At 39.2% G+C, this 14553-nt stretch overlaps 1 protein-coding gene across 3 annotated transcripts in view; it reads right to left on the reverse strand.

Annotated features, from left to right (window-relative positions):
• The window catches only part of ephb3a (eph receptor B3a), a 72680-nt gene that overhangs the window by 45607 nt on the left and 12520 nt on the right, over window positions 1–14553 (reverse strand). For all 3 annotated transcript variants that reach the window (XM_077557157.1, XM_077557159.1, XM_077557158.1), the window contains exons 2-3: window positions 8657–8721; window positions 4272–4944 (exon numbers count right to left, since the gene is read on the reverse strand). In XM_077557157.1, coding sequence (XP_077413283.1) covers window positions 4272–4944; window positions 8657–8721 — 738 coding nt within the window. The remainder of the gene's footprint in view (window positions 1–4271; window positions 4945–8656; window positions 8722–14553) is intronic.

The raw sequence follows: 14553 nt of genomic DNA on the forward strand, positions 1-14553 counted from the left end.
TGCTGCTGTAACAGTTGAATTGCCCCTTTGGATTACAGTAAAGGTTATAGACTGGTAAAAAACAACCACAACAACATGGGCCCTATTTTTGTCTTGTATAAAGAGCAGTCTAACTGTGTGCATGGGTGGAGTTTCCGTTCTTTTTAATATTTTGCTCGGTTAGGGCAGATAGAAGAGGGTATTTCTGCCATTTTTGGAGGGAATGCAGCCGACTACCGGCCAATTGAAGCGGCTCCACTCATTAATCCATTTAAATTCAGTGCTGAGAGAGGTGTGCAGTCTACATGGTGGTAGGACTCGCTGGAGTCCATGCAGGAGATTGGTGCACGTGTGCATACCGATACAATTACGATTATTAGTTGTCAAGGAGGCCGATAATAGATATTTGGAGCCGATCTAAATTTTCCTTAGGGAAAATATTGTCGTCAAAATGTAAAAAAATTAAAATTAAAAAAAATTTAAAAACACAATACTGCATGAATGTATTATTATACTGCCCCTGGTGACCAAGCCACGCACACCATGAAGAAATGACTTTATATAATGCACAAATTGTTTTATTTTTTTACATTACCCTACAGGTTTAATATATGTGCAAAATTATATTGTGATATTTTCCTTGGGGATACATAAATTAATTAATGGCATTTCCATTAATTCAAAGGGAAAAATGATTTGTAATACAAGTTTTTTAATTAGGCGCGTGCTCACTGAATGTTTGATTGATGCTAGGATTATGAGGGTATCCTTGGAAAATTTTCCCTTGACGCTAAAAGTTTGAGAACACCTTTCCTATAGGATATTTTGTCTTGAGCGTCATGCGCATAGAGGCAACAACTAAACCGTCTGAGTGATTAATGTTAGCATGGCCATGTTGGCTCACGTTGTTGGGAATGGTGTTAATGAGTGTGGCCGCTTGTAGATTAACTAACAGGAGGCCGCGGAGGAAATTACACTTCCTCATCGCAACCCCTGGCGGAGGCCCTGGAGAGCTTTTTATCAGGCAGTGGCAAGCTTTTAACCTTGAGCCGCCAAATGGCCACGGCAAATATCACTGCCGCGTGTTCGACACCATTTCTCAGCGCAGGTGAGACAGACGGTAATGCTTGTCTATCCCACGGCATTTACACCCACCACCAGCCTCTTTTTTCATTTGTTCACTCTTGGCTGCTGTTGCAGTCTCATGTTTAGCAATTCACACGTTCCATCTTCTGCTAATGTCTCTTCCTCTCGTCTGTGGACTTCAAACGTCTTTTATCTGCTGTTATCTATATTTCCCCTCTATTGGCTTTCCTTTCTGCATCGCTATCTTTCTTTTCCCTCCTTCCTGTCCTGCTCTTACTGTATTTGTATGCTGCTCTTTTCGGCAACAGCTCATTAATTCATACTCTCCTCCACCCTCCTTCACCTCCATTCAGGAGCCACACAATACATGCCGAGAGGGCAAAAACTGGGGTGACTTGCGGGGGGAAATATTAAGTAGCTTTGGTTCAATAATGATTGAAATGTCCCATTAGATACTAAGAAGGTGCATAATCATCGATTAGTTGATCATTAAGGATTCAATGGATTTTGTGTAATTAATTTTGGGATAATTATGTCTTGAAGCAATTGAAACTCTCGACTAATTTAGCATAATTTCCAACCTATGTGCAATGGCAGGAAATGATCCAATTTCGCTTAATTAATTGGTCCGAAACTTTGTAATTAGCGGTAGTTGATATTTACTTATATCTTTTCTTGGGACAACACTGGATACATGACACAATGAAGGCAGTAGGGCAGGCAGGATGAGATAGAAACATTACTAGCAAGATGTGAATGTTGTGGCTTGACTGGAAATATAAACGTTATCATTCACTATTCATGGACCGTGGACACATCTCAAGTTGCTAAGTTTTGAACTTTTTTTCCCGGAAGTTTCCATTTCAGTACCAAGTCTACTGATTTTCTTAAAAGGAACCCCGACTGTCATGACAAGTTAGCTCTATATTTTTTTGGGGTTGTTATTAGCATAACTGTGAGATTCATTTTTCAAAAATCATTTCTAGTTGAATGCATTTTGTAGAAACTTTATTTGGATGTACGCCGCCATTGTTATTTACGTCGCAACACATTCCGTGCGTAATGACGTAGAATGGCAGCTGCCTCTACCGAGCAATGTGAAACACCCATATATACAAGGTAAGTCTCCGTAGCGTTCCTAAAGGGACGATCAAAACAGAGAGACAGACGCCATTCTACGTCACTACGCACTGAATGTGTTGCAACGTAAATAACAATGTACTTCCAATGTACGTCCAAATAAAGGTCGATTTTTGAAAAATGAATCTCATAGTTATGTTAGTAACAAACAAATAAATACTATACGGTACAGCAAACTTGTCATTACATTTAAGTTGGTGGTTGTTGGCTGGCTTAAGTTGACGTTAGCTAGCTGTTGGTTGTTTGGAACCTGAAAGTCAACACTTGCTAATTAGAAAAAGTACAAGTCAACGACACTGAATTAATATGGGTCATATACAGTCAGGGTTGGGGAATACAGGTCCAGAGAGAACAAACCCTGAAACAGTTTTACTTTAGCCATATTTGCTTCTACACAACAGGTGCTTCTATGAGTTTGTTTACCTGCTAGTTAAGTAGAAGCCCCTGTGGCTAAAGCCAATCTGTGGCAGGGTTTGGACTTTCTGGACCTAGATTCCCCATCCATGTATACAGTGTATACTCAAAATGAAAGAAAAATAAAGCTACTGGTCATTTTGTTTTTTGTGTGTGTATTTTCTTTGATATATACGGTTTTGGTCTTGCCTCTGTCTTGACTTCTAAAGGTCTTCGTCTTGTGACTCTTGTCTCGTTCTTGATACACTCTGTAGTCTCAATAATGTCTTGGTCTCGGTGGTGTGGTCTTGACTAGAACACTAGTCCTAGAGATAGACCGATATGTTTTTTTTCAAGGCCGATATTGATGCCATTGGGCTCTTTGCACAAATCCACTACTTCTTGAACTCAGTACCACTCCTTCATTTCCTGTCTTTCATGATTGGACAAACTGTTTAATCCAGATGTGCCTGACCTCAGTAACCACGATGACAATGGCCAGACACACCTGGATTAATCCGTTTGTCCAATCATGAAAGACAGGAATTTGGTATTGAGTTCAAGAAGTAGTGGATTTGTGCAAAGAGTCCATTATTAGTAGTCAAGGATGCGATAAACGATATTTGAAGCCAATATTAATTTTCAGTAAAAAAAAAAAAAAGGGGGGGATATTGGTGTCGAAATTTTTAAAAATACAAATGCCATTCTTGACTTTGTTGTAATGTCTTAAAGCATTCATGCATATTAAACTATTTTTTCTGACTTTTCAAATTATATAAGTTTTTTTTTGTTTTTGTTTTTTAAATCTTCGACAATATACTTCATTTTAAATTTCTAACTAAATTGTTCAGGGAGCTCCCAAGGTTATCAGTACGTCTTAAAAAGTTAAATGGACACTTAAAGAAGTAAATACCATAGCTCTGTTTATTCCTACATAAAAAAAAAACTGAAATCTTAAACTTTCACATTTCTTTGTTTTACAACAAAAACAAAAGGTTCAGAAGGTTCCCAGGTTCAGCAGCATCTCTTATAAAGTTAACTGAACATTTAAATAAATAGTTTTCTGAGATTAAAATGGTTTTAGCTTTATCTTTTATCGGCCGTCAGATTTTGAAAAAAAAAAGGCCGATATCGATATTTGTCAAAATGCCCATATCTGCCCCTATTATTAGCAGGGCCGATTATTGGTCTATCACTAACTAGTACAGCTTCTATAACAGTGTTAATGTATTGTTCCCTCAAAATAACTTATTATACAGTCATTAATATTTAAACCCCTTGCAACAAAAGTGACTACACCCCTAAGTGAAACTATCAAAAGTGCTTATTCGTCATATCTTGGCTGCACTATTTCCAGTATGTATCCTTGAGAATCACTAGTGTTGGCATCCTCTGACCTCTGTATGACCTTTGTTCTCAATGTTTCGCTTGTATCACCATTTTTATACTGTTATGCTGTTTAGAGATTTGAGTTTTCGCAGCAACCTGTGCAAATGTGGCCCGAAGGCAGGCAGTTCAAAGGATTGTTTCCCATTATGTGATAGCATTAAGCGAGCGCGGCATCCCCAAGGCAAAGTTGTTTGTTGTTGTCTGAAAGAATGACGTTCATTCTATTTTTATTGCTCTCAAATGTCAAAGCGGGTCAAACATGTGTAAGTGTTAAATGCGCATACCTTGGCACTGGTTGTGGTCTGCGGAGGGTTCATAACCAGCGACGCAAGTGCATGCACCCACTGGAACCATCCACTCTCCGTCACCATTGCAGTACAGCTTCAGCGGGACGGACATCTCCATAGCGTTTGTCACACAAGCCCCCGGCGCGATGACTAAGGAGGTGGCTTCCGCCCCCGTGGCAGTCTCAGGGAAGACGGCAAAATTAGCAATGGTGGTGGAGCACTTTTTGAAGAACACCCGCACCGAGATCAGCGACATGCAGGCTCCAAGGTCCTGGAAGGCCAAGAAGAAGCCCGACTTGGACAGCGGGCCAAAGCTGCGCACTTTGGTGTTGATCCTGCCAGCTTCCAGGAGAGAGAAACTCTCATCGGGGGCTATGGTATCCACTTTGACATAAGGGTTCTCCCTCCACAGGGGGTTGGTGTCTGTGGCCGTGTCCCCGTCCGATTCGTAGTAAAACAGATTAAATGTCTCTTTACAGGAGCCGGGGATGTTGGGGATGCTGGCACAGTCGCGCACGGAGAATTTGAGCTCCACGTAGACGCGAAGCACACCCCTGCGGGGGATATAGTCCGTCCTGAGCCAATTGTTCTGGTTGGGCTGTCGGACATTACACACCTGGTAGGTTCTGATGGGGCTCATGGAGTCATCATAGCCGCTCACTTCCTCCCACTGTGGGATTAAAAAACAAGCAGTGTGACAACGCAAGGCAGGGAGACGTTTGATGATGACACGGCGCACGTTTAATAGACTTTTTTTTAAATTGGACAACGAGTCTATTTCTCATTTGGCGACAACTCAGCCACAGCAGATAGGCGTTTATCTGTTATGTTTTAATTAATACAGAGTTGTATTAAACATAGAGCTGCCTAATACAAAGCAGTGAAGCATGAGAGCATTCAAAAGTGAGAAATGACATCTGATATAAAAGGCACATCCCACATTGTGTCGGGTACGGACTGTGAGGAATAATTTGCAGCAAAAAAAGATGTGGATTGCAAGAATCAGTCTGCAAATTCTATTCATTACATGCAGACTATTCATAGAAAACACATTTTCTCATTAAAACACATTTTCACGCAGGCCGGCTATTTGACAAACACGCCTATGACTGATCATCAATTGTAAAAACAAGGTTGTTTTGCATTTATAACGCAAATGTGGTGACTACTTTGTAGAAACATTTTTTCTATTATACAAGGTGCCCACAAAGTATTAACATTAATCTATTATTTATTTATTGTTCTCTTATTCACCTTAATCTTTCTGTTCATTCTCATTTAACCCATTCACTCCTAGCCATTTACATTGAAGCAACCCCCTTCGCTCCTGGCTATTTTACTGGATTTTGACTGATTTTGCAAGGCCCACAGAATATTGTGTTCTATTGTTATAAGAACATGGAACCTACCAAAAGAAAGATTAGAGTATTTTCTTTCATCAAGAAAAAAAGTTTCCGTTTTGCAGCAATTAGTATTAGAATATAGCTAAATTTCATCATTATTCAAAAATCTGTTTAAAACAGTGGAAAAATAGCTTTTTGCAACATGGCCCTGATTGGTCTCTTATACTCTATGCTATGCTGGCCGTTTTTGTAATAACTACCATTGCTTCAAGCATTCCCTTCAGTTCAGAGACTGCATCAAAGCCTGCGGTTTGCTCTAGCATAAAAAATAACAACCATAAAAACGTATAAATACGTATTTTTTAAAATAGAACGTATTAATACGTTTTTGGGAGCAAATGAGTTCAAATAAACGGTAACGTCCTGCATATAGTTTAATAGAAGGACAATTCAAAATTAGCTCAGACATTATATTAATGTTGTCGAGTTGGCATATACTGTGTGTGTGTGTGTGTGTGTGTGTGTGTGTGTGTGTGTGTGTGTGTGCGTGCGTGCGTGCGTGCGTGCGTGTGTGTGTGTGTGTGTATAATAGGGATGGGGGAGTACAGATACCAGGTATGGGTATCTGCCAATAAGGTCAAGGTATCGGTAATTGCAATGTTGTAGCCGTTTTACGATCAGAAACTAGAAATTAGAAGAATAGAAAATTGGGATTCATTTTTACAATTTTAGGGGAAACGCTAAATTGGGATATATAGGTCTTTTTTTTAAATTATCTGTCAGTTTTTTTGGGGAAATTTATGTACCAAAAATACTAGTGGTATCTGTATCAGTGTTATCACTCTGAAAAAAAGGGGTATCTAACATCCCTAAAACATAATTTGTTAAAATGGCCATTTACATGCAATGCTTTGCACTTGAATGGCCTTAAGGCAGCCTTCCCGTGATCTATGACCTCACCCAGAATATATTTTCTGCATGGCTCCATGCTCATATTACAGTAATTTGCATCAATCATTTCCTTATTATTTACGAATAGCTGTGTTACAAGGTGAAGTATTTATATGTGTTTAATACTTCATGATTCAGACTGTCAATATCATCTAAAGTAGATGAATAGCTGCATACATATGTTGGTCTTCTGCATATTAATGCATGGTAACCAACATCACAGTCTGATTAATGGCCCAGTTAGTCAATAAATGTATAGTCCATTAAGCAACCACCTCGTGGCAGTCATTCTACTTTTTTTTTTATCCCCCAATTCCCTGTTGGACCAAATGTTTCATTTCCATAACAAATGAGCTTGCAGAAGTTGATTATTTCCACAGCAAGAAAATACTGCATAAGTCATCTCACGTCTTTGAGCTGCTGTGCAATTTATTCCCACGCGATGAGCCCAGGAGTCAGCATTGGGCGACATAAATCACCAGCAACACGTTGATGCACTACCTGACAAATATGATAATTGCAGGTCCCTGAACGTATGGGCTTGGCGGCCGAGCGGACGGTGGGGGCGACCTCGCCGCTCTTGACATACGACTTTATGGATACCAGTATGCTCAGACTCTGCCCTGTTTAGCAAAAATGGAGGGAGCCTGTGCTGCCCAAGATCGTTTCCATGGAAACCCAGCATTTCCATTGACTGACTTTGCGCTCACGTAGCGAAAACAAATGACGCTGGCCTGGAGTGGGGGGAGGTCTGTCAGGCTGTTAGCCCTCAGGTCAGATTCATGTTGCTTCATTTTCCCAGCACTCATACAGGCCATATCAACAGAACACCTCCATTTGGGAATTGAATGCACTATTTTCAATTATAAGGCACTCCACGCTTCCTAGCACTTCTTAAGAACTGTGAGGATTTGCTTAGGTTTATCAGCATGTTTGCACTTTGGTTTATTTGGAGCAGTAAGTGGTATTCAAACTTAAGCCTCTCGGCGACCACAAAATAATTGGCCATCAATTATGTTATATCACTTTAATAATGTATACCTACAAATGGAGACTAGCAGTAAAACATTTCCTATACAGCTTATCATCATTAGGGTGACAGGTGAGCTGAGTCTGTCCCGGCTCACTTCGAGGCAGGGTACACCCTGGACTGGTCGCCAGCCATATGGAAAAACTGCCATTCACATTTGCAGTCGTTTGGAGCAGAAAATTGGAAGGAAGAGCAACGAAAAAGAGGACAGATTTAGGGAACAACGTGGTTAATGAAAGATTGGAGATTGCGGGTAGTGGTGTGCATGGTGAGTAGAGAGTGACGATAAAGTGTAGTCTAGTGGGTCTAGTAAAGACAGTCTTTTGAACTTTATCTGCTTGAAATTGCTTTAAATAAAAGACACAGTCCTCCGATGAAGGCTTGCCCATATATGGAAGTGGAAAAATACATCTCTATTCTTGTAAGGTTATTGCTTTTATCCCAATAAAATACGTCTTTATTCTTTTAAGATTATGACTTTTTAAAATATACAATGAAAAAGTTTTCAGACTTTTTTTTTTGTAAGAATAAGACTTTATTCTGATAACATTATGACATATTTTCACAGAAAAATCTGAATTTTTGTTGGTAACATTTTGAATTGTTTCTTATATTTCTTATGGCATTTATGAGTACCCATTGTAGTTATGTTTGATTTACAATGGGATTATGAGGGGGTCGTTGGAAACATTTCTTCTCTGCCCAATTCTTCCTAGCAGTTTTTGCACACTGTGGGGATTTGCTCTAGTTTATCTGCATGTTTGCACATTGGTTTGTTTAGAGAACACGATGCACAGATTGTGTGTGGCTCATCAAGCTTTGAGTGTTTTTCTTTAATACCGAAACTTCCCCCACAATGTCACACAGCGTGTTTCTGATTTGCGTTTTAAGTATCCCAGAAAAGCAAACACACACTGCAAAAACAAAGCAATGAAACAGTAGGAGGTGTGCTGCGCAAGACACTCGGGGCGCTATTAACGAGCAAATGGAACAAATGTTGTTAAAAGGTGGATAAACGGAGTGGGTGGGGCCACAAAACACCGGCAACATATGCTCACCCCGCTCTCTGGGAATGTAGTCCAGGCCAGCTCTGTTGTAGCCCACCGACTGTCCATAAGCGTTTCTGCAGAGTCAGGAAAGACAAATTACACTTAATTCACAACGATGTCAATTAAGCCAGTTCGCAAAAATGTGGAAAGTGGAATGCCAATTAAAAAAAATTGATGTTATAGAAGAACTTCGATGTTCTTCACTCCTCTTTTGATGCCAGTATTTTAGTAAGCAGAAATTCTGCTGAGGTATTTTCATAGTTGCTCAGCTTGCCATAGCTGACGTCATGTTTTTCTTTTTTAGATCACAAACCAGTTGAGACTGAAACAACAGCAACTCAAAACACTCATATCTGAAATCATCTTTCACCCTTGAATTGACATTAATTTGTTCTATCCTCTCACCAAAACCCCCAAAACGTTTGCAAAAAGTTTATTACTGTTCAAAATACCACACTATAGTATTTCAATGCATAACAAGCATACACAATTAAATAGAATGTAACAAAGTTTGCCACATTATTTGCTACACTTCAATAGGCATTGTGTTGCATGTTTTGGTGTGTGTACCTTGGCAACATGTGGGCAGACAGAACCATGTTCAGATGTTGTTTTCTATTTAAAAATGTTTAACAATCAAAGAGTTTTCACAGATTTATTTATTCATACTATTCTTGTTCTACTTTTTTCTCAATGTTTAAACTTTTTAAGGGGGAAAAAATGCTTGAAGCAAGTGAAATGCTCTTACACAAAACTGCCTGATTCAAAATAATACGCATATTTTGCTTTGATTTGAGATATTTAGATATGGGTAAATACCGATAACAGGTATCGATATTGAGCCGATTAGACCTTATTTAATATATTGGTATTCGCAACAGCCTCTCTTGTGGCTGTTTGAGCCATACATGTCTGACAGATTTTTATTTAAATTCATTTTACAGTGTGTTCTGTGCAAAATATGTATTTTATGAAGAAATGGAAAAAGGTCATAAAAATGTCAATAATTTCATGCAATTTTGAGGGAAAATGCTATATTTGGATATATAGGTATTTAGTTAAAATGATCTGTCATTGTTTTTGTTGGAAATTTTATGCATCAAAAGTACTAGTGGTATTTGATACTTGGTACCAATGGCTAAATGGGAAAAAAGTGGCAACGGAGTCAGACATCCTTAAATTTAATCTTGGTTTGATTTAAACTTTTATTTAAAAAAGTGTCCCTCAAGACAACATCCCACCTCTGAAGACTCACATAAAAGTACACATTGGTGCTCCCCTCAACTGAGATTTGTCAAACAGAGTTATCAGCACACACACACACTATTTACGACTTTGCATAGAGGTGAGAGCAGAAGGTAGACACCGAGAATAAACAGCAGATCAATAGGCACTGTTGTCTGGATGTCAATCAGTCCAGTGGGCTTGTTTGTTCCACCTCTCCCAATTCCCACTATGGACGAGAGGCCTCCCAAAGTGATGTTGTTGTTAGCGCATAATTACTGAAACAATTACACTTTCTTCCCAGAGACTCAATGGCACGGCACCTGCTGTGCACCATTTGCTCACAAGTTGTTGATAGTGCTGCCCAAGGAGAGTGAGATGGTGCAGGCAAACACACACACGCACACCCGGCCGGGGTTGAGCACAAAAGACGAGCCACACGCTTCCTGATCTGATCTGGTTCCTCACTGTTATGCTTCAAAGAACGAAGGCAATACAAGTGGAAGCACATTGGGTGTCCCTGACTTGCCTGAAGAGATCATCGGTCCATCTGTAGCTGCTGAGTTAAAGAGTGTGCGCTGTTTACAAGTCTGGGCAGCGCCTTCATTAATAAACCCACAATGGCTCTTCTCTTTGGAATACAACATTTGCGGTGTGCTGTCTGTGAATTCACCTACTAATAGAGAAACATTTCAGACCCACCAGCGATAAATGAAAACCAATAATGTAGAGAGAGACATGATTAGCCGCTAAAAACTAGCATGAGCACCCTCCATAAGTGTGGCATATCGTTCAGATGAATGAAGGTTTTGTTCCAATTTTGAAATACAATATAGGGGACAGTCCATTATTGCGCTCAGCCGTTTTGCTGATTCATCTGTGCCCATTAAACCAGCCACCCACAAAAACATCCCAGTAAGTGAGGTTCAGACACTGATAAAGGTTCACAAAGTACGGTAAGTTTACTTTGGGTAAACGCGTTAGTACAAGTGACCGTTTATCATTTTTCATGAAATATTGATAGACTTGACTAGACTAATTTCAGTTAATTTCTTTCTTTCAAGCAACATCAAAGATACTGACCGAGATCCAACCTATCAAACTGATTAGATGGCAGTTCCTAAGTTGAGGAACTTGGTCATCAAAATCCAAATCATTACATTTGGCAAAATGTCCAAATGTGATGAATACCACAATTTCTGTATCCAGAAGATGTAATCATCTCCATAGAAATCACCATTACAGCTAAACTGTAAATCACAATTCACAGGGAAATTTGTTAAGATGAGTTTTAGAGCATAGTTTGTGATATGTTTAGTAAAGCACTGACTCACTCCCCAAACCCACATTCACTATTTGTTTATCATTTCGCAAAGAATCCTGAATCCGAAAAAAGTGCCATAGTACAAAAAATTAAAAGTCAAATTTAATCATTAATGGCAATATTAGCGTGCTTATATATCACTGTATCTACTCAATATCTTAACCAAAGCGCCAAGCCTCATATTAGCATAATGCTATGCGCGCTAACACAGTCGCATCAACCTACGGAGAGGTTTTCCTTTTTAGTTTAAAATAACTTACTTTAACCTTCAGGATCTCTTGCCGTACACTGGAGAATAAGGGGGAACTCATTTTTTAATCTCTCTGTTGTCCTAGTTAGCTAGCACTAAGCTAACCTAGGAGTTTTCGTCTCTCTGATGCAACGTGCAAGTTTGCCAACCACCTTCACGACATCTGAGGCCAACAGTTAAGTAACAAAAAAAGTGTTGCTACTTGCTACACTGCCTAGATGCTATTTATTGACTGGCTGCTTAATAGTTTAATATAATGCTCATTAGCCGTTTAAATCCACTTCAATTGCAGGAGGAAAGGAGTTGTAAGGCCTTCCTGTTGCAATGCAAATCAGCTTTTCTTTTTCGCATGTGTGTGTGTGTGTGTGTGTGCGTGCGTGTGTGTGTAAATGGAAATGAGACCTGACAACTGGTGTTACAGCTACATAGATGCAATGCTAAAAACCCGGAGAAGCTAAAGTAGTGACTAAATCCAGCACAATTTGCAATGAATGAATGCGGATCCGCCACAAATTCTTGGTGCGCTTCCTTAACACCGCTTGAATCAATTACCACTGAGTCGTGCAGGAACATCCAAGTTCATTTTGATCTAACAGCTTAATTCATAGAATCTATGGAGCCTTTTCTCATAAGCAATGCACTGTAATAAGGCGTTTTGGGGATCACTTAATAGCAGAACCTCGAAAGTGGAGTTTGAGTAGAAGATAAAGATTGGGGTGTGACTTTTCATGTTAATTATAAGAAAATGAGAAAAGTTTCTGCACCTCACACTGTGTGTCACAATCGTTCGAAAAGATGACACGGTTCGTGAAGTGAGTGATTTACATTGTAAAAAAGCCACACTCGAGCTATACAGCAAGCCAGCGTCGCTCACGGCATGTTTCTTAGGCTACGTTCACACTGCAGGTCTCAATGCTCAATTACAATTTTTGGGTGAAATCCGATTTTTTTGAGTAAGCGTTCACATTACCTATTAATTGCGACCTCAGTCTGTCTGCTGCGTGGACGTAATGCGCCCCCAAAGTGACCCGCATACACAGAAGAAGATACAACATCAGTCACAACGCTGTGTTTGCCGAAGTATATACGTGAGGTTCAGCATGTTAGGGCCACAGACTTTTATAAGTCAGTCGTTGGGGCTCATATTTTTACCATCTCATATCTACAGAGGAGTGATGCGGGAGCGGGTAGAAATAATATTTTGTGAAAATGAGTGGAGCCTGTTCGAGTGCCTCATCTCATGGAGACCTCTCCTTTTTCTCTCCCTAACGATGATGTTATTGCCGTGCGTAATAAATGAGTCGTGTGCGTGGCTAAATGACTAATATCACCACCACAAATGTCATCTTTATACTTCAAGTGGGATTAAATTAAAGTCAAATATAGAGTCACAACTGTTACTCGAAACAACTTTGCCGATTCACGTAGGTCTCCCGAACCGTGCGTATCTCGCAGATGCGTCAAGTATAAATCAAGCTTAGTGCGGAGCGCATATTGGATTTTTGATGGCCGTTCAGGCTGCGGTCACATTGCAAAAATTCGGATACGTATCTAATCTAGGACCACATATGAAAGTGACCCAGGTCGGATCTAAAATTTTTGGGGAATTGAGCCGTTCAAACTGACATAAAAAAGTCAGATACAGGTCACATTTTGAAAAAAAAAAATCAAATTTGGGTTGCATTTGCCTGCAGTGTGAACGTAGCCTTAGCTGTGTAATGGTACATGTCGTACGGGGTGTGAATTGCCCAGTACCTGGTGATTCGATTCGTATCACGATTCATAGGTCACGATTCGATTCGATACCGTTTAATTCCGATGCGAGTCTATAAATTGATTATTGCCGGAAAAAAAATACTCAAATTTAGAGAATACTAATCAGTAAACTTGTACATGTAACACTGTAAGATTTGTATGAAAATGTATCTATTTATCTGAAAATTCAGGTTTTATAACTGAGCCACTGCATTTAACAAACAGGTTGCAGTCTGTTTCATGTTTGAATAAAATATTAAGGCTTAATGTTCCATTAATATAACATTCTTCCATGCTTAATGTGTGAATCCTAACCCTAAGTAAGACGTTTTGTTGAATATTCCCATGAAAAAAATGATGTTTAAAAATCGATTCGGCCGCATGTTGAATCGATTCGAGAATTGCGCGCTGTAATATCGCGATATATTGCCGAATAGATTTTTTCTAACACCCCTAGTACATGATTATTTTGCCATCTAAAGCACATTTTCAGACTTGTTTTTGTTGTTGTAAAGTTTGAGGTTTCACAAAAGCAGAAATTTTGTCAGAATTATGAGTTATACTTGACATGTTTCTTCTTTTCACAAAACGTACATTTTCTCCACTTTTAGTTAGGATACCGATGTTTTGATGTGAAACCAATGCATATTCTACTGCTGTTTTCTAAAGAATGGAAAAGGGTAGAAATACAGTGTGAAAATTTTCTGGTGAAGGAAGAGGGTCTACTCTTTAGTAGGTTTGGTGCTTCAATTTTTTTATATTTTATGGAAGGTCAGTCAAAATGCTGGTTATATGGAGAAGGCTGCTTTAAAAACAACAGGCAGTGAATGAGTTAAGAGAAGAAGAACATTTTTTTAAACGATGTAAGTAAGGTGAATAGTTAATTGGCAACCTCTAAAAAATGTTATGATTTCAGTAGATAACAAAAGATGGCAGCTAAAGACTACATTTTTCAAAATGAAACTCCTCAACTCACTTGAACTTGATGGCACCAAGATGACACCAAAGCAATGCTCAAGTTGCTTTGACCGGAACACAAAGAACGGAAAATAGTTTTCCCATGAATAACAGAGGCCATGTTTTTAAAAATAAAAATCTGCATATTTGCAACAATTATAATTATGCCGACTGAGGTAATTTAGCACTTTCGCCTACATACAGGTTTCTGTGGAAAATATCAAGAGAACACATTGCTCTATGAAGTGCTTCACAGAAGCGTATCAAAAGTTTTCTTCTCGGTGCCTCTATTCCCTTTGATTTGGTTGCCACATACATTTTTCAGCAAACCTTAATAGATGATTTATGTTGCTGGGACTATTTTCCGTAAACTTGATTATTTTTTCATGGTTCACA

This window comes from Vanacampus margaritifer, chromosome 2 (genome assembly GCF_051991255.1).
Source record: "Vanacampus margaritifer isolate UIUO_Vmar chromosome 2, RoL_Vmar_1.0, whole genome shotgun sequence".
Lineage (NCBI taxonomy): Eukaryota > Metazoa > Chordata > Actinopteri > Syngnathiformes > Syngnathidae > Vanacampus > Vanacampus margaritifer.